This window comes from Corapipo altera, unplaced genomic scaffold (genome assembly GCF_003945725.1).
Source record: "Corapipo altera isolate COAL_440 unplaced genomic scaffold, ASM394572v1 107b, whole genome shotgun sequence".
NCBI classification, from domain to species: Eukaryota; Metazoa; Chordata; class Aves; order Passeriformes; family Pipridae; genus Corapipo; species Corapipo altera.
Window position 1 is genome coordinate 1,793,982 of NW_020884951.1, and position 25,357 is coordinate 1,819,338.

General features: G+C 57.1%; 1 protein-coding gene across 2 annotated transcripts in view; it reads left to right on the forward strand.

Annotated features, from left to right (window-relative positions):
• The first annotated feature begins 1,310 nt into the window (after nt 1–1,310).
• EFNB1 (ephrin B1) overlaps nt 1,311–25,357 on the forward strand; it is a 43,813-nt gene continuing 19,766 nt past the window's right edge. For both annotated transcript variants that reach the window (XM_027663210.1, XM_027663211.1), the window contains exons 1-4: nt 1,311–1,318; nt 15,677–15,682; nt 21,853–21,861; nt 23,970–24,247. In XM_027663210.1, the coding sequence (XP_027519011.1) occupies nt 23,974–24,247 (274 nt within the window). In that variant the 5' untranslated portion in view covers nt 1,311–1,318; nt 15,677–15,682; nt 21,853–21,861; nt 23,970–23,973. The remainder of the gene's footprint in view (nt 1,319–15,676; nt 15,683–21,852; nt 21,862–23,969; nt 24,248–25,357) is intronic.

Consider the following 25,357-nt stretch of genomic DNA (forward strand, 5'->3'; position numbering starts at 1 on the left):
GAAACAAAGCTGATTCCGTTCTGTCTCTAATTAATGATTGCTGGGATGGGGAGCAGGAGAAGGACTCGCTCGGCGCTATCGCAGCGTCACATCTGGGCAGGAATGCGCGGCCGGGCTTTTGTTGTGCTGGGCTGAGAGAGAGCACAGGTCTTTGCTGCTGCTTCCTGACGCTTTTCTCCTTCCCATGCCTTGTTTTGGGGTGGGTGGTATGGCAGATGATCCTCCTCCAGGGAGCAGGAGGGATGGTGGTTGTAGTGGTGATGGTTCTCCTGCTCGTGGAGAGGTTTGGTGCACACCCGCCATCCTTTGGGAAGGGTTTTCTTGCTCCTGGTGTGTTGTCTCTTGTTGGAACAGCAGCTCATGGCTGTGCAGGAGTCTTGGGATCCTGTCTCTGGTTGGAGCACTGGTGTTCTGCTCCTGGCTTTGTCGTATTCTCATCATCCCATATCTGACTGGAGCACTGGTGCTCAGCTCATGGCTGTACCGGAGTCTCAGGATCCCATCTTCAGTTAGAGCCCCAGTGCCCTGCTCCTGGCTGTGCCAGAGCCTTGGGATCCTGGCACTCCTGGCTGCCTCGGCCTGTCCAGGCTTGGTCCCAGATGAGTCGGACAAGCCAGGGCTAAACGTCCTGCTCGGTGAGGCTGGATCTGTGCACGCGGTGGGATTTTCCTGGCCCCTGTGTTTTTGTGGAGCAGGTTCTTCTGGGGCTGGAGCCAAAGCCTGCAGAGGCTGTGGGTGATGCCTGGAGCGGGACTCTGGGGCCTCCAGGCCCCTCCTCCCTGGGGAGGGCTGGAGGATGGTGGGGGACAGGTTTGGGGGGTTACTCCTGGTGTTCCAGTGAGCAGTGGCTTCTCCTGTGTGAGCTCTCCCTGCCGGAGCCCCCGGGCGGGATCCGAGCCGGCTCAGGTGCCGGCGTGGCAGTGCCGCCCCGGCCGGGCTGAGCCGAGCAGCTGCACTTCAAAAATGCCAGCTATTTATAACCCTGGCTCGGCTGCTCGGGAATAACCTTTTCTTCCCCGCAGCCGGCCCTTCCCAGGTGGGCTGCTCGCCCTTTCCAAGGCCGTGGGACCGGGCTTTGCCGGGGGGGCTGTGTGGGGAGCCAGGGCAGGGGGTGTTTGGTGTCCAGCTGTGAGCTCCCCTTGGTGTTTTCCAATGGCTCCGTCCCACCGCGGTGCTGTGCCTGCACAGGGATCCACGTGTGCCGTGTCTGCCAGGGCTGGGCTGTGGTGAGAGGCTTAGAGTTACCTGCTTTGGCATGGGTTGACTCTTGCTTGTGCCAACACAGAGGTGCCAGGAGGGGATGCCGCACCAGCTCTTTGTCCCAGCACCTTCATGCTGGAGTTTGGGATGTGCAAAGGGCCAGCTGGGGTGGGTGCCTTCTCTGGATGGGGTTTCTGGCTGCTTTTGGTGGCACCTGCCTCGCTGCTGGTGATGGGACAGGAACATCCAACTTCCCAGCAGTCCCTTTCTTTGCCCCTGGGATCCTGGCATGCAGGATGAGCCCAGTGTCGGGGACTGGCTGCTCTGGCTGGCTCTTGCCATTCAACCTCTTCTGAGTAGGTACTTTAGGAAAAGCAAAGTGCATTTTTATGGCTTAAGAGCTGTAAATGCCCTCACACCGTTCCATTGATCCCAGAGCATGTCCATGTTTTCCTTCTCATTAGAGCTGGGAAGTGTCTGCGGTTGCCCGTGCGGGGCTGGGGCTCAGCACTGTCTCCTCTTTGCCACCGATTTTACCTTTTTAATGGATTCCTAGAACGTGGGAGCATGGGCCTGGTGTTTGGGTTGGCAGGCAGGGCCAGGAGCCCTGGATCTGGCAGGGATGGTCAGGGATGCAGGGATGGGGAGGGATGCTCCGGGATGTGCTGGTGCTGGGCTCCAGCGTCTTTGTCTGGGCTTGCTGCACTATCGCAGCCAAACACGAGAGGGAGGGACACAGCCCCCTGCTCCCACCGGGATTTCGAGGGGCAAATCATCCATGGGCATTGGAAAGGGGAGTGGGCACAGAGGCACTTCCCCGTTAGAACAGGGTGGCCGGTTTTTCCCATGCGGGGGGTCGGGCAGCTCCCGGTGCCGGCAGGGATGCCGGCGTGCCCTGCCTGCGGCTGGGCGGGCAGCATATGGAAAGGATCTGGGTGTAATATCCCGGGCTGCTCCACGGCTTTGCTGAAGAGGCCACTTCAGCAGGGGACGCGGCGTGGTTAGTCCTCCCGGCTGACACATCCCAGGCCTTCCTCCGACTTGAAAGAGCTCGAGTTCGCCTTTGAATCTGAGGATTTATAGCCCTTTTAGGCCTCTCCAATAAAAGCACGGCTCCCTCCTCAGACAGAGCCCACCGTCTCCCTCCTCCGGGCTCATTATCCCGGGGATTTGTGTTGCTTGCTCTCGCTCTGTTGTTCGCTACCGCCGCTTTCTTCAGATGTGTGGCCGAGAACTTCAGAGCAGAAAAGCTGAGCTGGAGCCGCCGCGGGGCCCGGCCGTGCTGCCAGGCCATGGATCCTGGGGCGAGCATGGATCCGGAGCCAGCAGTGCACAGGGAGAGGACCCTCAGCTGGTGATGCTCCCCTGTGGCTGGGGAGTGTTGGGGAGCAGCAGTTCCCCTTCCCGATGGGTTCTCGGTGATCCCTCAAGGACCGTGACCAAACTGGGATGAGCTCCCGTTGCACTGGAGAGCTCCAGATGTGCATCCACCCTGTGTGTCCGTCCCATCTGCCTCGTCTTGGCACACGTGGACACTGAAGCACCCTCAGCCCCACAGATCCCATCTGCTTTCTAGAGGCCCCTCAAACCTCAAACTGTTTAAAGAGTGGCTTAGGAAAGAGGCCAGAGGAACGACATAATAATTATTGTATTACAAATTGTTTCCTTTAATGGGCCCTGTCGGATTGCTCAGTCTGCTAAACACATTGTGCCCTCCCCCAGCCCCTTCCCATTGCAACCCCAGCCCTGCTGGAAAATTCCACCTGGTGAGGAGTTGGGGTGGTGGGATGAGGGGTGGGGGCTGCATGGGCACCCACTTGTTGCCCTGGGTCTCTGTGTGGTGAGGGGAGATGGGGTGGCCCTGCTTACAAGTGGGAGTGTTCTCCATGTAGGCGGGTGGTGATTCCCGCCCATTCCCGTGCTCTGGAGCTTTACATGGCTCTGGACATTGCGTATTCCAGGGGCTTTCGGCCGATGGCACCCCAGGCCGAGGCTCTGGGCTCATCCATCACAAACCTCTTGCCCTGGTGCTGCAGGACAGGCAGAGCTCCCTCCCTCCTGTTCCTTCCCAGCGTTCTGGTGCGTGCTGGTGGACGGCTCCCAGGCAGCTTTTTGGCAGCTCCCAGCCCGAGGGCTGTGGGGTGTAAGGAGAGGAGCCACCAGCGGCTGTGCGAATTTTTTCGTTGCCCCCCGAAGAATAAACGTGTCGGAATTAGGCAGCAGGTTACGTTTCTTCAAGGCCAAGCAGCAAATATGTTTTAAATTTGGCAACCGACAGCGGAGAGCGGGTGGGAGAAATTTTCCAGGTATTGCGTTACACTTTCCCCTAAAAGGGCTCTGCTTTGGGGCTGGGGATTAAAGGGAGGAGAGGAGGGGGACCCCCTCCTTTCCATGTGCTCACAGCCCCGCTCCTGCTCTGAGGGTGCTGGGGCCAGGATGCCATCCTGGCTGATGCCACCGTGGGTGATGCCGCCCTGGGTGACTCAGGCCCTGCTCGGGGCAGAGCTGAGCTGCGGGGGATGGCCGGGATTAATTTTTGGGCTTCCTCCCTCTGGGTGCGATGGGAAATTTCCAGCGTGCTGTGGGCACCGCCCCGGCTCTGCCTGCCCCCCTCCTGTCCTGTCATCCTCTGATGTCTTTAATAAACCCTTCATGCAAGAGCAGACCTGGGATCCACTCCCAGCACGGACCTGGGACTCGGCCAATTAGTCAATTATTTTAAGAGAAGAAATTAAAAAAAAAAAAAAAGATGAAATGTTATTTTTGTAAGGGAAGGTCTGGCTGGTGGATCAGCTGGCAGCCCCTCTGCTGTGGGAAGAGCTGGGGTGGGGGTGAGCTGGGGGGGCTCTGCACAGCCCTGCCACAGTGACCACTGCCTGCAGTCATCAAACCCCTGTGTCCCCCCATATCCCTCCCATGCCCATCCTCCCTGTGTTGGCAGGACAGGGAACTGCCCCTCGCCCCAAGGAAGGGAGGGAGTCTTGGCAGCTGCCTGTGCCCCCTGCCCTCGACTGCCCTCCCCCTCAGCCTGCTCCTCATCCCTGGGCAGCCCAGACGGATGGTCCCTGAGCGTCTATCCCAGCCGGAGCTGGCACTGGTGCATCCCATTGTTCCTGGCTTCCTTTGCAGCAGGAGGAGGAGGAGGAGATGCTTCCCCAGGAGGTGGGAAGGGCTGTCCTGGTGCTGTTGGGGGGATGCACAACCCCTTCCCTCTCACTGGGCCGAGGGGAGTGGGGGCTTGACTGGATTGGGATTTCAGGAAGGCGCTTGGAGGTGCAAAGGGCTGGAGGCAGCTGGAATTTCCCCTTCAGCTGTGTTTGGGTTTAAGATTTGTATTCTTCTTTCATGGAAATTTTGTGAGGCTGTGGGCTTGTTTTGCATCCCTGCTGGTGTGCTCCCCCCTTTCCCTATGTCCCCCTTCCCCTGCCCCCCATTAGCAGCACCTCAGCTCTCCTAATTGCTGAAATAATTAGGGCAGCAACAACCTAGCGAAGCAGTGGAGGGAGAGAAGTGGAGAGGAGGGTCCCTTGTGCAGCTGTGTCTCCTGGACCCCCCAGCCCTCCATCCTTGCAACTTCGTGTCTCTTGCTGGTTTTATGGCAGTAGGAGAAGTTTTTCCTGTTCTCCTTCTTTTTTTCGAGCCTGAGGTACGGGAAGACTTGATGGGAGTAGGGGATGGAGGAAAGCATGCATGGGGGGTGTTGGGGATGACGGCACTGGCTTGGCTTGTCCTGATGTTCCCTCCCTGCAGTGAGGGGTGCCAGGGTGTGGGGGAGGAGAGGGGCGAGGAGGGGTCCCACATGAATCCCTTCCCAGGAGCAGTTCCCAATCCCGGGAAGGTTTAATGCCTGATGCTGCTTTTGATCTCTGCCCTGACTTGGTGAGTGCTGGGTGCTGTTCCCTAATTACCCCCTTCATGTGGGGCTGTGCTGGGTGTTTGTGCTCACCCGGTCTCTCCAGAAGAAAAACCCACCCTGCGAGGGCGTGTGCGGGGCGGGGGAGCCCGCGTGCTTTCCCAGACCACGGAGGAATCCTACGGCTCTCTTCACATAGCCCTGGGTGCTCCCACCCACAGCAGGCAGTTTCATGCTCCCTGCCTGGTTTCATAACATTCAGGAGAGGCACGAAAGTCTTCCTGAGCCACCTCCCTCCACTACGTGTGGAGCCCGTGGGCTTGGGGAGGCGGGTGGGAGTGCCACCCTTTTAGAGTTCTGGGGGTTTGCTGGACGTGCCAGCCAGCTGGAAAAACCCTGGGGCCCATCAGCCGTTCCTTCTTGGCTGGGTTTTCCTTTTGGGATGCAGGCTGCATGTTGTGCCTGGGAACATTGTGGGATGTGGACAATGCCAGGGAGAGTAGAGGGACTCCTGCTGCTGTCTCCTCAGCCTGGGGAAGGGCTGTGGGATCCTCCTGGCTCCTGCTCTCCTAGACAAGGCCCTTTCCTCCTTGCTTTTCCTCTTTGAGGATGGAGGCACGTGGGTTGAGGGTGGAAACACATGGTTTGAGGTTGGAGACGTGTGGGTTGAGGACTGAGGCACATGGTTTGAGGATGGAGATGCATGACTTGTGTTGGAGGCGTGTGGACCATCCCGCAGAACTCCCAGGAGTTTATCCATGCCTGTAAAGCAGTTGGAGGTTTGTGGGATATGGATGGAGCAGAGAAATTGTTGTATTCCTTATCTGGGAGCTCTTCCTCCTTCAGTTACCTACAGGGGCCTGTTCCTGGTGTGCCCAGTTCACCTGTGTGACCTGGCAGGAGGGGCCTTGCCCACCCTATGCCCTCCGTTGGGAAAGTTTCTGCTGCCTTGTCAGGGAGAGGGGGAAGAATCCCTTTCCTGGTTTCTGAGAGAGAGATTGCTGATGGTGTGAGTGGTTCCTTGCAGAAGGCCGGGGAGCGGGTGACAGATACAAGAGCGTTGGGATAATTGCTTCCAGATGCTGCCTCCCCTTGTCTCCGGGGCTGCATGTGTTCCAGCATCCCGCCAACTCCAGCGAGCAAAAGTCATCCCAGAAGACAGGGCTGGCCGGAGCAGTGTCAGACAGCTCGGAGCGTGACAGCTCTCCATGTCACCACAGCTTCTGTTGGCCTGCACGGTCCTGTGTGGCCATGGGAGCAGTTCGGCTCGTGGGAGCTCTCCGAGCCAGCCCCTGAGCTGGGGCTTCATGAGGAATGCTGAGTGCTGGGGACTGGGACGTGATCCGGAATTGGCAGCGCCGGCTGCATTGTGCGCGGCAGGCGGCTGTCCCGGATCCGCGCCGGAGGAGCCCGGCTCCCCCGATGCCATAATCACCGCGTTTTGGCACCAGGGCTTTCTCACAGAGCTCCGTGTTCCCGGAGCAGCATTAATGGTTATTTATTGGTTCTTAATGCCCACTAATGCCAGCATCTGGCTCACGCAGCGCACGCCTTCCTGCACCATGAGGCACCTCTGAGCGCTCGGCGTTGGGTTGGCGTTGGGTTTGCGCGCTTTAGGAATTAGAAGGCGGCAAATGGTGGGTTGTTTGGATACTCCCCTAAAGGGACAGATTTTTGAAGGGCTTCACTGCTGACCTTCTCCTTAATTACTGCTCGGCGGCGCCGGGAGGACCAGCTCAAAGGGAGTAATGAAGCGTCGGCACCGGCGCTCAGCCCAGGGCCCCGCGAGGGGAACGCTGCTCCCTCCCTTCCGCCGGGATGGGCCTCTCACAAGCTTCCCCGTGCCTGGCAGGTTGGAGCATCCACTCATAACACCCGTTTGAAGGTTGTGGTTCTGACCTTCATTTACACCGGCAGTGGGTGTTGATGCAGGATTTTTCCCGAGGTAACTGCCACAGGAGGTAAATCCAGCTGATGATAAAGGTGCCAGGGAAGTAACGGGAGGGAAATGGCTTTGCTGTGTGTTCTTGCTGATGGACATGGGCTTTACCTCCCTGCAGTTTTCCCTGCTTTTAGAGCTTGGTGGGCAGGAGAAAGGAAAATGTGAACGGAGGAAAATTTACTCCTGTGATTCCTGTGTGGCTTGTGAAGGTGAGAGTTGAGTCACTTTGCCTGGAACCAGCTCAGCAATTCCACCTCGTCCCCGGAGAATGTCTGAAGTCACGCAGGGAGAAATAATGCTGGGGGTTAAAAATAGATGCTGACAATAGGAAGGGAGGACTGGACAAGCTCAGTGTCAGAGGAGGTGGACAGAGCCTGGTGAATGGCATCAGAGTCGTGAGCTGCTAGAACTGGGCTTTACTGAGTTAGACTGGAACTAAACAGCATTTGCACGTGGAACCCGGAGTGGATTTCAGTTGGGGCTTGGGTGTCCATCTGGCACCCTGGGGAAAGCACCTCTGTGTAAGGGTCTTGGAAGAGTTTGTTAGGGAGGATGTGGTGCTGCTGGCGGAGAAAACAGCTCCGTAAATCCGAATTGCTGGAGAAGGACAGGTGGGACAGGGCTGGGACAGAGCACAGCCTGGCACTGGCACCGGTGGAAGTGTTCCAGCTCCTCTGGCGTATTTTAGGATTCACCTGCAGAGTGAAGGACACAAACTTGAGCCACATTGCCAGCTTGTTGGTACCCAAAGTGCTTTGTCAGGCTCTCCCAGTGCCACCAGTAGCCACCTTGCTGGGAGCAGGCGTGCAGAGTGCTGCCCGTGCAGGAACAGGGGAACTGAGCCGTGCGGGATCATGGATCCTGCAGCCCATGCCCGAGGCTTTTGTTGAAGCTCACTGAAACCATCTGTGGCCACCGGTGCCTGACCCGAGCCCCGGGTGGCAGGAGGCTGGGGCAGCCGAGTCCCTGTCCCCACATGGGGACACGGCCAACACTGGCCCCCAGGGCAGCTGCCAAGCAGCAGGCGGGAGGAGATGGGGTCACAGCTCCCGCTGGAGCGGGACCAGGAGCGATTCCGGCTTCTCTCTTAGTTTAAAACTCTTTTCTTTCTCTCCTGGCAGCATGCTCGGCCCTCTCCCCCGTGCTCGGCCCTCTCCCCCGCGCGGTACTGCGAGGACAATGGGGCTGCGAGGTGGGGCAGGAGGGGGGCGAGATGAAAGGGGAAAAGTAAAACCGAAGCATGTCTGGAAGGGCATTTTGATGTAAATGGGACTTTTTGATAGACTTTGAGAGGCACCGGCAGAAAGGGCACCGGCCCCCCTTTGGCGTGCTGAGCTCCAGGCTCGGCTCTTTCATTTCCTCGGGAAAAGGGCATTTTTTCACCTCCTGTTGGGTGCAACCACAGTTCCTCCTGGTCCTCCCTGTCCCCATCCCTGCCTGTGTCCTGGTGTGGAGCACTGTGTGCATGTCTCAGTGAACTCAAACGAGCAGAGATCCTGTTCGGAATGTGAAAGCAGCGGCTGAACCTCAGGAAAGGGAGATGGGCCCGGCTCCATCCCACCTTCCTCCCCTGGCAGCTCCTGCAAACCTTCCCCCTCCCCAGGGAGGGCGTGCGTTTGATCCGCTCTCATGCTTTTGATCCCAGCCCTTGTCCTTGGCACTGTCTCGCAGCTCTCGCGTGTTGGTGGAGATGTGGCCTCGCCGTGAGTCATCCCCCTTTCTTTCTGCTTCTGTTTTATTTTTCCCTTTCCCTTCTCCTAGGAGAGCATTTAGTAAAAGGAAGCGGCACATTCATCCAGGAAACACGAGCGCAACAAACGCTCGGCGTTTATCCTTCCAAAGGCGTCTCCGCTGAGTTGTCGCTGCTGCTGTGACAGGCTGGGGGACAGAGGCAGCTGCTGATGGGGGGCTGGGGTTGCTCCCCCAGAGCATCATTTGGGGGTCCCTGGTCCTGTGTGGCCACAGGGAGCCCGCAGGTGGGGGGAGAGGGGTCACCACTCTGCTGTCACCTTCCCATGTCCTGGCGTACTTGGCAGCTCCTGACCCTGCCAAAGCGAAAGGAGGAGAAACGAGGACAGAGCTGCTCCCTGGAGAGCAGTCTGACAGGTTGGGGGGCTGGGAGGGGGGACTGGGAAGGTCGCTCGGAGCTGGCATCCACGTCCCTGTGCCGTCGCAGGCGCTGGGGAGCCCAGGAGGAGACCTGTCACTTCTGATCGCGGAGCTGTCGCTGAGCCCGGGGCTGCGCTCGCGTCCTCCCCGCACCTCCCCGCTGCCTCAGCCTCTCCACACCGAGCTGTCAGCAGCCAGGATTTACTGCTGGCATAAAACCATCCAAAAGCCAAACTGTTGGTCGGTAAAAATGGCAAAGCAATTGCAGGGAAACTTGTTTCTTCCTCTGACAACTTCTGAGTCAGTCCTTTAATCTCTAATCTAGGTTTATGGTCATTTTATTGAAATGCTAGGCTCTGCAGAGAGCTGACATGTATGACCATCATAAAGCAGGAGTTATGGGAACCCAGAATTGCCTTGATGGTCCAAGTGTCTGCAGGAAGCATTTTTAAAATCTGTAATTGGGATTTATTGGCCATTGTGGCTCAAACTGTCAAGAGAAAATAAAATAATCAACCTGGGACTTTTTTTTCCTCATTGGCTTTTGACTCCTTCCATGTATCCTTAAATCATTTGGTGCTTTGCTTCTGTGCTTAATTCCCTTCGAATGGAGGGATGTGGGTGAGAGGAAGGGACCAAGCCCTGGTGAGTACCTGGCTCCCATCCTGGGGGTGCAGGCTCCCTGTGCCCTCCTGCCTTCCCATCTTCCCACCCTGGGATAGCTGAACACCTCCTTGGTATCCCACGGTGTATGGTGGTCAAGGACACGTCCGTGGCAGCCCCACTATCATGGGGGATTTGGATGTGGAGACATGGAGCAACAGGCATGACTGGAGGAGGCATCTCGGCTGGTTCCTTTCCTGGAGTGGCTGGGCTTGATGAGTGATGTGATTTGGGGTTATTTAGTTGTTAGAGATGTCCGTAGCAGGAAGCGTGTGCTGGGGAAAGGCATCGTCCGGGGTGGGTCGGGACAGGGAGAAGAGGTGCTCCTGTACCTGCTTCTGCCAGAACCTGTGCATTTAAACAATCCACTTCCGTGGGGTTACAGTGTGTGGGGACCAGAGCAGTGGGCCAAGGGCACGTGTTTGTACCAGGTAACCAGCCTGTGGCAGTGCCACAGAGGGTGGGCAGTGCGGAGCTGTGCCCAGCCCTGCTCGGTGTTCCGGCAAACCTCAGCACCCCGAGGCTGCTCCTTGCGAAGGACCTCGGTGTTAAATCTTGGGTTTGGGGTAAGTTAAACTAACTCAACCTTTGGAGTTTCTTTTCCCAGTCTGTGAGTGACTCCTGTGCTTTGCCTTGCCCCCATCCCTGCCTCGAGGGACTGTCCAGGCTACACTGGGCAGCGTTGCTCATCCAGGTTATGGATGCACCATATGGCTCTCGCTGATGCCTGCCATTCCCTGCTCATGGGTGCAGGATGCATCCCATGCTCCTGACATCCCAGCAAAACTCCGACCCAGCCCTGAGCATCGTCCTGCCCCTTCCCCGTTATCCGCCGTTCCCAGTTTTCTCTCCATTACCTGCAACCACAAGCAGCACCCGGCAGCGCCAGGTCCGGAGTTACCCTGGAACAGTCTGCTGGGGTTGATAAATATCTCTGCTTCTGTTTTGTTTAACAAATATCTTCTTTAATGGCACAGCTTTTTGTTAAGCTTCCTCACATTATCATCCCGCTTAATCATGCAGGGTGACTTTTAAAAGTACTTTCTTAAAAAATGCCAGTTTTTATCCAGGTTTTAAAATTGAAACTCATTTTTTATCCAGAGGCAGGATATAAATGAGTCTACTAAAATTAGATTAATCCTAATAAGAATGTCAGTTATCATTTCTGAATACATTAAATTTTTTTTTTTTTAAATTTTACATGCCTCTTTAGCTATAATTGCTGGTGTAATTTCTTACACAGACATGGTGTGTCCTCACGGTTGACAGAAATACTTAATGCAATGTCGACTCCACACTAAGTTCCAAATTAGTGTGTCTCAGTCGCTGCCAGTGGTTTGAACTTTCTCCTTAATAAGTTAAAAAAAGAGAAGGGAAAGGAAAAAAGCACCTTAAATGCAAAGAAAGACTAAAGTGGATTTAGGGAGTTGGAGTAAAGCTGGATGGTCAGAGACTGGAGCCTCGTAAATGGCTTTTCTGGGATAGGGAGGTAGGAAGGGATGGGGGAGCTGAGGGTCCTGGGGGTCGGAGAGAAAATTTGGGGTCCAGTAAGGGGTTTGTGGGGGTGAGTCCTGCTGGGGGCCAGGAACCAAAGGGCAGGATGGAGTGTTCCTGCGGCAGCACTGGTGCTCACTTGGGGTTTTCCTAAGCCTTGGTAAATCATCTCCTTTCCTGGGGGGCACCCTGAAACTGTCACTGCAAGGTGGGGGTTGGTCCCTGTTTGCTCTCCCAGCTCTGGTGAGTTTGTTGCTTGTGCTCCATGTTGGGAACTGGTTCTGCCTGTGGAACACAGGGAAGGGGGATCAGTGGGGCAGATAAGTCACCAGCCTTGGAATGAACTCCCCGTTAGGCTGGTGGCATCAGCCCTGTGAGGCTCCTGGTGTGGTGGCATCGCTGGGGTGTGTCCCCAGCACGGTGGCACACAGGCAATAGGACGAGAACTGCCACCAGGAATGCCTGAGCTAGCGGGATTTTGGGACAAGGCTCTGGGGAATCGCATCTGGCAGCAAAGGGGGGGGCAGGATGTGGTTGGGGGAGACTTTGGTCTCTCCTGTGGCTCTTGCCAGCTTTATTCCATGAGTGTGGGTGGCAAGGCGGAGGTTTTTGTCTCGGGGGGAGAACTGGGAACGCTCCCTGTCCGCAGGCAATTGGAAACTGCTGGTGCTGGAGCAGGATGGCAGGCTGGGTGCTCTGCCCCCCTCCCCCTCCCCTCCAGGCCCAAGGGCTGAGTTATTTTTAGGTTTAAACTCAAACTTTCCTTACTGCTTTGTGAAAGGTCCTGCTGGGATTGGGAGCTGTGTGTCCCAACAATGTCTAGTGACATCCTTGGGGAGAGAGAGGAGCACGAGTCCCGAGATCTCCGGCTCTGGCAGCTCCCGTGACACCCGAGCCAGTGCTGAGTTCTGGTTCCTCTCCCTTGCCCGTTCCCAACTGGATGTTGTACATTGTATTAAAGTTCAGCTGTACGTGTATCTGGCCTAAAAATAAAAGCGAGTCTGAACCAGATCTCTTTAGGCAGGAGGAGAGGTTTAAACCTGACACTCCTGTGCTGTGCTGGCCTCTCTCCTGCCCCCCTTTCAGCTGCTGCTGTTCCAATGAGCCCTGAACTGGGTAAACTGGGAGCAGAGAAGAGGGAGAGCAGAGGGTGTCCCAGTCCCTCCCAGTGCTGAAACCTTTAAGGAGGGTCTGTCTTTTTACTGTAGGTATAGAGAAAATTGGGACTTTTGCACCTGAATGGGACCTCACAGTAAAGGGCAGAGTGGGCAGCACTGGGAAGAGGTTTTGGGGAGAAAGGGGCAGTTTCTTCCCTGCTGAGTGACGTCCAGGGCCAAAGGTGGAGACTGGATTCAGGCTTTCCTGCAGAGCTGGCTCTCCAGGCTTTGGTGATGGCTCAGTTTGTGTGTGCAGGAGGACAAGAGGGGAGAAAACAAATAATCTTTTGAGGTCTTGTGACTCATCTTTAGTTTTTTCTCCCAGACCTAACCCAGCCCCATCCACCCCCATGGAGTGGGGCCGAAGGTCCTGGGCGGCCGAGCACGACGTGCCGGTGGTGGGGCTGACGTGGGAGTGAGGAACTCTGTGACCTGGTTCCTGCTTCAGCCTGGAGAAGAAAAGGCTCTGGGGAGACCTTAGAGTTCCTTCCGGGGCCTAAAGGGGCTCCAGAAGAGCTGGAGAGGGATTTGGGACAAGGGATGGAGGGACAGAACAAGGGGGAATGGCTTCCCACTGCCAGAGGGCAGGGATAGATGGGATACTGGGAAGGAATTCTTGGCTGTGAGGGTGGTGAGCCCCTGGCACAGGTTGCCCAGAGAAGCTGTGGCTGCCCTGAATCCCTGGAAGTGTCCAAGGCCAGGTTGGACAGGGCTTGGAGCAACCTGAGCTAGTGAAAGGGGGTGGAATGAGATGAACTTTAAGGTCCCTTCCAACCCTCAACTGGGGTGGACAGCTGTGGGCAGATGTGGGCAGATGTGGACGTGCCCTGCATTAGGACAGGGGTTGAGAAGCTCTCAGTAAGTTCCAAGGCCGGCGGCAGCCGAGCGAGTTCCCAGTAATGACACGAGGGCTGAGGGCTGGTGATTTGCAGCTGCCTGGGAAGATGGCGCTTCCAGACAGAGCTGGAATGACAGAACTCGTTTGGCCACCTCTGGGAGCCGGGGGATCAAAGGGCCTGGCGGTGAGTCAGGGGGGTGACGCTGCTCCTGGGCCAGGGGCTGGCAGGGCTGGCGAAACCCGGGAGACCTGTCGGGGCAGGGCAGGCCATCCCGCAGCTGGGCTGTGGGGAACCCTCCGCAGGGATTGCTCCTCCCTGCCCGGTTCCTGATGTTGGGATTAATCCTTCAAACCGCAGCATTGCATCCCTGGGGTGAGCCAGAGCCCCAGCCCTCCCAGGGACCTGGGTGGGTGCTCTGGGGCTGTCACCCAACCCTCAGTGGGATCTCTGGGTATGGAGACACAAGCCCTGGGACACCATGGGAGCCAGGGGAAGTCCAGGAGGACCCCACAGCTGCTGGTGCATGCCCCAGGGCATGTGTGGGCTTTATTTTTGTGGTAGTCCTCAGAAAACTGGGGGAGGCTGGTGGCTCCTCTCCCTTGCTTTGGAGGTGGCCAGTGGAGTGTGAAGGGGGGTGCTGAGGGATTTGGGGACCCATTCTGTACCCCTGGGAATGCAGCAGCAGTGACTGGCAGCACTCAGTGTTGTCTGGTTCAGGGTAGAGGGTCCCCACTGTCCTGTGGGGAGGTTTGGGTTGGTTCGGGGCTCCTGGCTGCAGCCTGGGATTTTGGGGTGCAGGGTCAGTGGGGTTGTCAGATTCTGGAGTGCTGGGTTCTGGGGTGCAGGGAGGAAGAGAGGGAGGGGCTCCCTCTCTCCCAGGACCCAACCACTGACTGTAACTTCAGCTCTTGGCTTTCAGCCCTTCATTTTTCCAACTGAGCCGGAAAAGTGAGAGGTGGGAAGAGGGGGGATCTTGGAAAACAGTGGGGTTCGTGTCAGGTCTGGTGGGCTGAGCCCCCTGCCTGCCTTCCCCTGCTCTGGGGAGGGCGGGCTGCAATTTGCCTCCGATCTGTCCTGGCTGGGGATGGATCTGCATGAGAATGAGCAGGGCCTGGCGGGGAGGGCCTGCTCTTGGGTTCCTTGGGCATATTCCTGCCGCTTTCCCTTCCAAGTGGGCGCCCGGCCGCCGCCGCGGGCCCTGCCAAAGTAATTCTTTGCTTTGGAACCGGGAGGCGAAATCTCCTCCGTTTTATTTCGGAGGGGTCAGGGAAGGAGTGGGAACCCTGCTGATCCAACCGTGTTCCCTTTTAACCTGCCTCTCCCTCTCTCCCCCTCCCGGCCCCCCGGCCCCCGGATGAGCGGGGCTGCAGCCAGGGCACGGGCGGCCAAACCGAGGCCGGAAAACACACGGAGCCGAGCGGGAACCTGAGCTGCTTCCGATGGATCATTTAATATCTGCAGCGTCCCAGGGCTGGGACTGTGCTGCTTCTGGTGCTGTCAGGGTTTTGTGATGCCTGATGGGTGCTGGGCTCTGTCATTCCGGCTTCCATGTTTTCCCTGGGGTTTTTGGGTGCTGTTTTTCAGGATGGAGGCCATCCAACTGCCAACCTCTGTCGGGATGGGGTTGGCAGTGCGGGCAGGAGAAGGTGAGTGCCCGCTGCCCACACCTCGGCCCCACTGCCACTGCCCGGCCTCATTGTCTCACTTCTCTCTCCATTCCTACGCCAATTAAAGCGCCGTGTTGCCATTCATGGCCCTTATGGTTTTGTTCAGTTGTCTGTCAGCTCTTGTCAAGCCCTGTCCCCTTCCCCTCCCCCGTTTTCAAAAACAAAACGCCTGACAAACCCCCCTTTGAATCCCCTCTTACCTCACTCCCAGCGAGGGGCCCCTTTGCCGGGGGATGCCGGCGGCGGGGAGACCGCTCCCCACGCCGGCTTTGTGGGCCCCGCCGCCCCCCGGCCCTCGGCCTCCCGCTTCTGCCAGCATTAATTAGATAACTCGGCTCCTCCGGATTCCTCCGCGGGGAGATCGGGACGATACAACTCGAGGGAGAAAATATGACTTTTTTTTCTCTGCATTTCTTGGCCAAGCCTGTGGTTCTGTCGCTGCTGGAGCTGCTTATTGTGCTGAAAATAAGGAGTTTGCAGGGGGGTGTATGGGGTGGGGACAAGCCCAGGGGACCCCTGGCGCTCCTCATTCTGCATCTGCACCCCAGGCCGGCACGGGCGGGAGCCTGGGGTCCCCCGAGCCCACGCCACCGGCTGCAGGTGGCAGCAGCAGCCTGTACCAGTGCTCTGGCCCCAATTAAATCTCCTCCAAACTCCCTCAATTACCAGCACTTTTTGTTTCCCCCCCTCACAGGGTTTGGATTGGGATTGTTTGGGAGCAACGTCTGAGCGCACGGGGTGGGAAGATGGAGCAACACGTGGCTGCTCATGTCAGGCCTGGCTCCTGCGAGGGCTGTGAGCCTTCTCCTCCTCCCCCTTCTCTTCTTCCTCCTCAGAGCGTTGGGGTGGGCAGCAGCCATCCCTGTAGATGATGGACTGGCATGGGGAACCATCCTGGCTGAGCACACGATGGGACAAAGGAGAACATTCCTCTTTTGTGGACGCTGCCTTTGGCTGTGCTCAGTGTGGCGATGGAATGGGGGCCACCATTATCCTCCTTGGAGCTGATGGAGAATCTGGGACTCAGATGCTTTCCTTGGGCATGCCATGGTGCAGGAGGGCTCTGAGTCAGCGTGGCCAGCCCTGGCTGCCAGCGGCCACAGGGCCAGGGGCATCACAGGCCACTGTGGCCCCTGCTGGCCATGGGTGCTGAGGTGTGGCTGGCATCTGTGCCGGCTTTCCTGAGCCTGGTGACCTGTTCTCTACAGCGTCCTGGTGGCTGGAGACCTCCTCTGCTCTTGGTTGGTGATAACCTTGGTGTGACCACTGCTGAGCCACCTGTTCCAAAAGCCCTTGGGCTCCTGAGCTCAGCAGCAGGAAAACTGGCACAGGGACAGAGAGGATCTGCGGGGATCGTCCCTTGTCCCTGGTGACCTCTGCTAGCTGTCCCTCCTCTAGACTTCTCCTACCTTGGCATCTGGCACAGGGACATGAAAAGCCAAACCCATGCAGAGGGGTGGCAGTGCTGCTCTGAGGTGGCTCTTTTGGCTGAAGAGCATCCCCACAAGTGGGAACGTGCAGGGCACTGTGACAAGTGATGTCTTCAGTCACCTTGCTGGCTGTTGCTCTGGATCTCTCTCCCTTAGGAGAAGGGGTCTGGACTGGAGGAGAGGAGACCCGTCTGCAAGCTGCAGGTCTGCAGCTGTAACCAGGGTCCTGCTTCCTTTCCCCTGCAGAAACCCTGGGGGTGTTTTCGTGGAAAATGGATTCTTTCTGGTCTTTCTCTGTTGTCTAATCAGGTACAGCTGGGCTCTCCCCCTGATGTTGGGTAGGGGCTTGGTCTTCAGAGATATGGCAGTGAATGTGCAACGTCTGAAAAAAGCTTGAGGAGCTGTGATGGGACCTCGCTGCTTCCCACATTCCCTGTGTCCTGTCTTCCCTGCATGGAGCAAGCAAGGTGCTCTCTTGAGCTTCAATGAGAGAGGCTGGCTGGGGAGGGTTATGGTACAAACATGAGGCTCATGGTTGCCAAACCTCCATGTGAAGCATTGGAGTGGCCTCTTGGTCATTGCCAAAGTTATGGGAATCCCCAAAGCCACCGGCTTCCCTGTGGAAAGGTGCTGGGAGCAGGGTTGTGGCTGGGGCTGGTGTTTGAGCTTGGACAGACTCTGCTGCCGTGGCATCACCCCCATTTCTGGGCAGAGGGGGCAGCTTGGTTTCATTTCCTCCTGCACTTGGTGTTTCTGTCCCTTCCGCTCAATCCAGACCCTGGCTTGGCCATGACCCGGAGTCGGTCATGGCGCGGAGCTCTGGGGTGTCTGCACTGGGGACATCTTTTAACTTCACCTCAAAAATGTCATCCTTGGCCCCCGGGGGTCACTTTAGGGTGGGTGGGGGATTTTCCCAGCCGGTGAGGAGCCTCGTAGCTGCATTAAAGCAACAAAGGGGTTTTGGGGAGCAGTGGAGTTGGAAAATGGCATCCCAGTGCTGGGGGGGCCGGTGCGCGTTGCCATGGTGACTCGTTTATGCCTCACTGATGCGTCGTGTAAATCCGTTTGGAAACGAGAAGGGCCTTTTGTCTTTGGGAGGGTTGAATGGGCCTCATTAAACCCGAGATGTGGAAAAAAAAAAAGGACCTTAAAGTGTGTCTGGGAGGAGGACAGGACAGCCTGTGGGGGCTCAGCAGAGGCTGTTCAGTTCCTCCTCCTGGGGACAACGAGGAGCTGGGGGGTGGCTGGAAGGTGGAAAATCTCTCTCTGAGCACCAGAGACCAAGAGAGTGGGGGAGGATATGATGCTGCTTTTAGAATTACCTGGAACTGTTGGGTCTGTGTGGCCACCTCGGCTCCGAAGGACAGAGCAGAAATAGCAGAGGTCTGCCGAGGGCAAGGAAAATAATTATACATAGATTAGCAGGGGGAAAAAAGATGGAAGGCTCTTCTAAAGGAGACTAATAATAGAGGAGCACATGAAAGAAGTGGGATCTGAGAGCGTGGGGGTTCGCGTGCTCCGATTTACCCTCTTACGGCGACAGGAGCGCGATGGACGAGCGAGAAGGCGACAGGTACAGAGGGAGGCAGAGGAGAGTGTGGAACCTTTTCATTCCACTTGTAATTAACTTCCTTCGACGGGGTTTCTTTGTTCCCAAGAGTTGAATGGGAGTCAAAAAGGAGAATGGGTCCTGTGCCTCCGGCTGCTGGCACCGCTCCGGGAAAGGGCTGTAGATGCTGTTGGTGTACTGGAATAAGGTGGGCCATTGGGATTAGTGTATAATTCCTCTGGTTTGGTTGTCCTCAGCTCTTGAGAGGTGAAGTGAGTTGGGTGGGGGGCTGTCCCTGTGACATGGGGTGTCCCATGCTCTTGGCTCAAGCTGAGACTGTGTACTTCTCCCTGTCTAGTGATGCTGTTTGACTCCAGGTCTGATGGTACCACCCAAGAGGTGGTTGCTACCAACCCCTCGATATCTCTTTCTTGGTGAAAACACAGACCTTGACCAGGGCAGCGGTGCCTGGGTGTCAGCAGGGGAGCTTTGGAGCAATGGTGGGAGCGTGAGCTGTGCAGTGCCCCTCCGGTGGCTGGAGTTCTGTGATATTGGGGTCTGGAGGACTCCTCTGGGGACAGCATTGATTTCTCTGGCTGGTAGCCAAGGGTCCTGGGAGAGAGTACCCAGTGCCTGGACATGGCTGCCACGTCCCAGGGAAGCGAGGGAGAGCGAGGCAGAGGGTTAGGGCTGAACCTGGTGTGTCTGGGCACCGGCAAAGCTCTCTCAGGGTTCAGGAGTGTTTTTCAGGAGGACACGCCCAGTTCGGGGAGTTTTGGCTTTTTTACTGGATCTGGCCCTTTCCCATCCCTTTGCGAGGTGGTTCACAGTGGGTGTGAGCCGTGGTGGCTTGTGGGAGCTGTGATCTGGCTGGAAGGACCTGTTGGTGTGGAGAGCTGGGCCCACGGGGTCTTCAGCTGCCCAGACACCAGGAAAACCACAGAGCTCCTGCAGGCCTCGCTCTGCCGGGCACTGTCAGCCTTCCCTGCCAGACGTACATGTCCTGCATGTAAGATACAGTTATTTTTGGATTTCTTTGAAGCAAACAGCATTTAGCATATGTCATCTTGTATGTATGTCAGCATCGGCTTTAGAGCGTCTTCTGCGAGGAGCAGGTTCTTGGTAAATGTTGTTGTGTTGCTGCAAAGCCTGATGTCAGGTGAGGGGCATCGTGTGTTGTGGATGTGGGGAAAGGTGATGCTGCCCTGGAGATTTGGTAGTTGACATGGTGCAAGGAATGCCTGGATCAGGGGGAGAGGAGAGATTGGAAAGTGTGTCAACACATTTTTTAAAAAAATGTGTTTTTAAGCAATTCACTGGTCTCCCCTAAGGAAGAGCTGAAGGACTGCTGGATTTTAAGGTTCCAGATGACTTGTCTGCAGGACACTTGTGTCTGCAGCTGTTGCTGTGAACGTGTTGGCTTATCTATATCTATCCATGTGTTCCCACATGGAGGAGAGGAGCCTGCATGGGGTGGGTGTGTGGAGGAGGGAGGTTTCATGCCCAACACGAATTCAGAGCTTGCTCCCACCAAAGGTTTTCCTCCTCATCCTGTGTTCCTGAGCTTGCAGAGCCTCTGACAGTGGTGGGAAGGAGCAGGTCATCCCTGTGGTGTGGCAGTTCCAGGAACCCTGGTGCTACTGGAGCTGCTCAGCGTGGCTGGTGTCCCACTAGCCATCCCGGGAAGCCATGGGATTTTGATCCATCAGGTGGTTTACTGGGAGTCCCACCACCTCACAGGGCTGCTCCTCCTGGAAGACGAGGTGTGAGCTTCCAGCTGCTGCTGGAAGATGGTATTGCCCTGCCTGTGGTTGCGTGGGGTCCTGCTCATCCCTGTGTGTGGATCCGTGCCCGGCTGCGTTGGGATCGAACGGAAGGAGCAGTGGGCACGGCAGGGCTGGTCTGTGCCTGCCTGGGCAGCACTGCTGCCGTGGTGTGTTGGAGCTCCTGCCGAGGCACAACCAGGGGCACAGGGGCTGCATTCCCTCCTGGGCCCACGCTGTGTTCCGAGGGAATCTCGTCTCTTACTGCCCCATTCCTCCTCTCCCAGCAACCCCCCTCTGTGATGTCAGGGTGCTGCCTCCACAGGCACTGAGTCCACTGCTCTTCCAGCAGGTCCCACCTATAGACCCCGCTCAGTCCATTGGATCCCACGGTTTGGAGCCCTGATGGGAGCATAGCCCTCCGTGCTGCTGAGGGGGGAGCTCTGCAAGGGCTGGGGGTCCCCAGCAGCGGCCCCCCAACTCAGGGCAGGGGAGAGGCTGCCCTTTAATCCCGTCTCTCTGCTCCAGCATCCCGACATCCCGCTGCCAACAGAGCTCCCGTTGTTTACCCAACTCGGAGGAATCGGTTTACAAGGCTCACAAATACCCTTTTCACCTTTCCCATCAGAAAACACCTCCCGAAACAATGAGGAAATTGGATGCCACCACCTGATCGGTCCCAGGGAACCTGCAGGGCCGGGAGCTGGGGGCCGGGGGGCTGTGGGGGGATGCCTGGCTGGGATGGCCGGGATGGTCCCAGCACGGCTCTGCGGGTGGGCAGCCGTGGGTGCCACCCAAAAACCACCTCCAGGGGCTTTAAGGGATGAAGCTGCCGATAAGTGGAGTGGTGACCAGCGCTCCCCACCTGCTCAGCTGGCAAAAAGTACTTGTTTTAAACTGAAATGACTGTAGTTAATCATTCCCACGCCCTTGGACTCCAGGAGGATGTTACCTGTGAGCTGGTGACGGTGCCACTCACAGACTCCCAGAATGGTTTGAGTTGGAAGGGACCTTAAAGATTATTCTGTTCCACCCCCTGCCATGGGCAGGGACACCTCCCAGGTTGCTCCAAGCCCCATCCAACCTGGCCTTGAACACTTTCAGGGATGGGATAGGAATAAAGCTGGACCATTCTTGTGAGTGATGGGTGAGGTCATACAGGGTGGAAGCTGTTTTTCAGCATTAAGTTTGAGTTAAATTTTAGTTTTCCTTGTATTTTTTTCCTCTCCACCTTAAAACAGGGAAAGCAAACTGTATTTTATGGAGGAACAGCAGATTTCCCCCTCCCTCCCTCCCTGGCATTACAGCGGGTGCTCTGAGGGCACGATGAATTTCCCTATTAATTTAGAAGTTGCTCTGTTCATTCCTCCCAGTTAAGATAAATCCGAAGACGTGTCCTTGTGAAGACAAGTCAAGAGTGTAATTCCTTTTTGTCTTCAGCCATCCTTCTGAACTAAATTTCCTTGTCCCCAGAACTGGCTGCAATCCTGCGTTCAGGCAACACGCGACAATTCTTGGACTCTCCTTTTTTCCTCTCTTTTTCTTGTGACAAATGTAGCTTTTTACTGAGTATTTTAAAGGAGAATTTCCTGTAGAACTGGCCTCTTGCATGGTAGGAGCTGTTGGTCTTCTCTAGGATGGTCATTACAAGCTGTTCTTGTGACAAAGCAAAATTTTTTGGGAACAGCCCTGCTTTTGGAGAAGAGAGAGGACACTAAGGGGGAAATGGAGGAGAAAAAAACAGGGAAATTGGAGGACAAAGGGAAACATGTTGGGGGGGAATGTGGCTGGCAGGGAGAAGCAGTCAGAGGGAGCACCTCAAAAGCCCCGTGCACGGTGAGGTGGCTCTGTCTTGCTTGGTGTAGGAGATCTGGAAGATGTTCCTGGGCTAATTTCCAGGCCAAAGCCATGTGCTTCTGAAGCTGGGACTGAGTGGTCATGGCAGGGACTCGCCTTGTTGTTTTATCCTTTAAACAAATAAACCAAACGTACGCCCTGGTCCTGGAGTTGCTCAGATGAGGAGGTGCCAGCAGGATGTGGCGCTGGGATGTTCTCAGCTACCCCGGCTGCTTCATGGCCCCTCCCCTGGTTAAAAATCTGCTTGGCCCCATCCCAATAGGCTGATGTCGTGGGGACCGGTTGGTTTGCAGGTGTTGGCCAAGGTTTTGGCCACGGAGGTGTAATAGGTCCTCCTGGTATGGAGATGAGGGTGGATAGCAGCTTTCTCCTCCTGCTCCGGCGGTGCAAGACATCTGCTTGACTTGTTTGTGGCTTCCTGTTTGGCATCTTCTGGGCAGGAGGGAGCTGGCAGGGGCTGGAGGAGGGAGCTTGAGTCACTCCAGAATCCTGTGCCAGGAAGCCTCTGACTCAGCCCAGCCGTGGAGTGTGGGATCCAGCTGCCTCTCGGGGTGGGAACCCGGGGCGAGCATGCAAGTGTTCACTTGCACTGCGTGTCTGCGGCCGGGAGGGAGGGGCAGGGGCTGCTCCCCTGCTCCTGCCCCGCTCCGGCCTTGCGTCAGGGCTCCGGCTGTGGGTGGGGAAGCCTTTATCGCTCCCGAGGCTTTGGAAGCCCGTGCTGGCCACCGGCCAGGTGACCTACTTGGTAGTGTGAAGCGAAACCTGGCTTACCTGCCGGTAGTGCCGCGGATGGAGCCGGACTGTGCCGTGCTGGCACCACAGTCAGCATCCCACCTGCATCCCTGAAAGCCCTTCAGGGGTTGACTTCCCAACTCTCTCGTAGTCACCTTCTGCCAGAATCATGACTTGTGTGAAACTTAATCACTTCCCAAACCTACTGTGGCCAAAGTCCTGCTGTACTGGCGGTGCCAGGGTTGGGATGATCCCGACCATCTCCCTGTGCCTGATGCCCCGTTGTGCAGCTGCTTTGGATACTGCTGGAGCTGATGTGGTGGAGGCAGAGCTGCAGCCATGCAGGGAGGCTGGGCAGATAACCCACCTGAATCCAGCTCCATGAAGGGGACCATACCCACCATCCCTGTGCCAACTCTCCTGGACTGGGAAAGGGCGGGCACCCCAGCTGCCCGTCTGATCTGGCAGCAAGGTGCACATGATGTCTGTGTGTCTGTCCCGCTGCTACCGAGCTGGCACCGAGCTCCGGAGCCGTGCCAAGGGCATCGGGGGGTGCGTGGGCTCCGGCTCCGCCTGCCAGCTCCCAGCCTGGCATGTGGATCTGTGGGGCTCCCGCAGCCAGAGGCCTACTGCTGGTTCCAGCTCTGTGGCTTCTTGCTAAGACTTGTACCGGAGCCACGGAGCAGGTTGGTTTTGTGTGTTTGATCTTCCTTCCGTGGAGCCTGCAGCTCCAACTGGAGCAGCTGTCTGGGGGCAGAAGGTGTCCCAGACCCCATCCCACCGCCAGGATGGACTGGGACAAGGATGGGCCGTGTCCGAGAGCGGAAGGGGAAGCGTGACCATGCAGCCAAAACACTTGCTTTGGTTTTTGCCATGCCCAGATTACATGAGGGAGTTGCAGCAGAGATAACTGCAGGAACATCCATTCCCACCTTATCTCCCATCAGGAACGCTTGTTGCCTACATCAAAGTAGATGATCTGCTGCTTCCCTCCTTCCTGCCCTAATCCTCTCCTTCATGCTGGAAAAACCTAATCAGAGCCTTGCCCCACCATAACGAGATCCGAATGCTAATTATCAGCATCTTGCCTTCCTTCCCTTCCCAATGCCCTGCCTTCCAGCCCCGAATAGCTTTCCTCCCTCCTTGCTCCTCTCCATCCGGTCCTCCCACGCTCCTGGGCACGCCGTTGAGCCTGGTGAGGCAGAAGTTGTCCTGCAGGATGCTTCCCTCCCTTCCATTTAAGGACAGGAATTCCTTGGGGAGCCGGGGCGTGGAAGGGATCCCTCCCTGCACCCCATTGTCAGGACTTCTCCCTATGCCTAATTATTGCCTGTCCCTGCAGGAAGCTCCTTGCCTGGCCGTCGGGCAGAGCCACGGCGTCTCCAGCCCGCTTGCTCCTCGACCTTTTGTGGGAAGACTCCATTCCCTGTTGGATGCCAGGCTTGGGGCTGGGAAGGGTGCCTGCCCTTGTCGTGGCTGGCAAGCAGGACTGACCCAAGCCAGCCCTGGTTTTGTTGGAGGGAGCCCACACTGGCTCTGTTATATGCTGGGATGGGGAGGGAAGAGGAGGACTTAATTCTGGTGTCAACTGTCTTGCAGAGGGGAAGCAGCAGAGTTGAAGCACAAAATAAATGTTGTGAGTGGGGTGGGATGGGATGGGCTGGTGTGGCTCCTGCTCCAGCATGTGGTAACCTCTCACCCTCCTCTCTTTCAGGTTCATGACTGGGAAGGGGCTGGTCATCTACCCAGAGATTGGGGATAAACTGGACATTATCTGCCCCAAGGCGGAGCCATCCAAGCCTTACGAGTACTACAAGCTGTACCTGGTGAGGAAGGAGCAGGCGGATGCCTGCAGCACTGTCATGGACCCCAATGTGCTGGTGACGTGCAACCGGCCCGAGCAGGAGATCCGCTTCACCATCAAGTTCCAGGAGTTCAGCCCCAACTACATGGGCCTGGAGTTCAAGCGGCAGCAGGATTACTTCATCACATGTGAGTCGCCCTCCTCCTCCTCACCACCGGCCCTGGCTCGGGAGGGCTGCGGGCGCCTGGACAGTGTCGCCAGGCACTTGTGTGTGACTTGGCCGGTGCAAAGAGCTGACACGTACGGAAAATATGTCCCGCTGGATGGGAGCAGGGGGAGGAATGTGTCACTGGCTGAGTGGGGTCACCGATCTGTGTCTGGCTGCTCTGCTGTCCCTGCCCCGCTCGTGGCCAAGAGCAGGAACATGTCCCCAGGCGGGGTTGGCTCTGTGTGTCCAGAGCACTGTCATGCCTGGAGCTTGTATTTTGCTGCCATCTTTGCTGGAGGCATTACAGGTCATTTGCAGGACTTTGCTTGGGAGAAAGAGGAATGGTATCCAAGGAGGTGCTTGTCCTTGTCTGTGGGTGCTGCCTCCAAGAGCAGCTCCGGCAGTGGGAAGTGCCAGTGGTGTGCAGTGCGTGCTGTGATCCAGATGGCTGCAGAATTCTGCACGTTGGCCTGTCCCTTTTGTGTCTTAGTGCTTTTTATGGAAGGGAGAGTGAAGGACATTGGAATTTTCTTGGGGCCTGTTGTTTGTCCATGCAGGGGACCATTGCACAGGGGTGTATCCGCCTGTGCTGGCTCTGGTGTGGATGGAGAAGGACGCTGGGGAGCTCAGCCATGTCCGGGCAGTGCTGCCAGCTCGCTCTTCCTCCCCTCCTGTCCTGCTCAGCCTGGCTGTTCCCGCCTGGCTCCGTGCATGCAAAGGGCACGGTGGCCGTGGCTCGGCTCCCTCGCCATCACGTGCCGCGGGCTCGCCGGCGAGCGGCCGGCACAGGGGTCAACCGCCCGCGTGGGAGGAGAGCGCCGGCCGGGGGAGCCGCTGTGCTCCCCTCCGTAAACAGGGTATTTTTAGCCTGGAATCTGTGGGAGGGGGCGGTGAGGCCATGGCAGAGCTGGGGGCGGGAGGGGCTCTGCTGTAGCATGGTGTCGTGGTGAGGCTGCCGGTGTGGACATCCCCAGCCAGCCCGGCCGGGGCTGGAGTTGTGCTGCAGAATAGTTGGGAATAAACCTGATGCAGAGGAAGCAGCCGGGCCCAGCTCTGGCAGGACAACCCTGGGCCCAGCTCTGGCAGGACA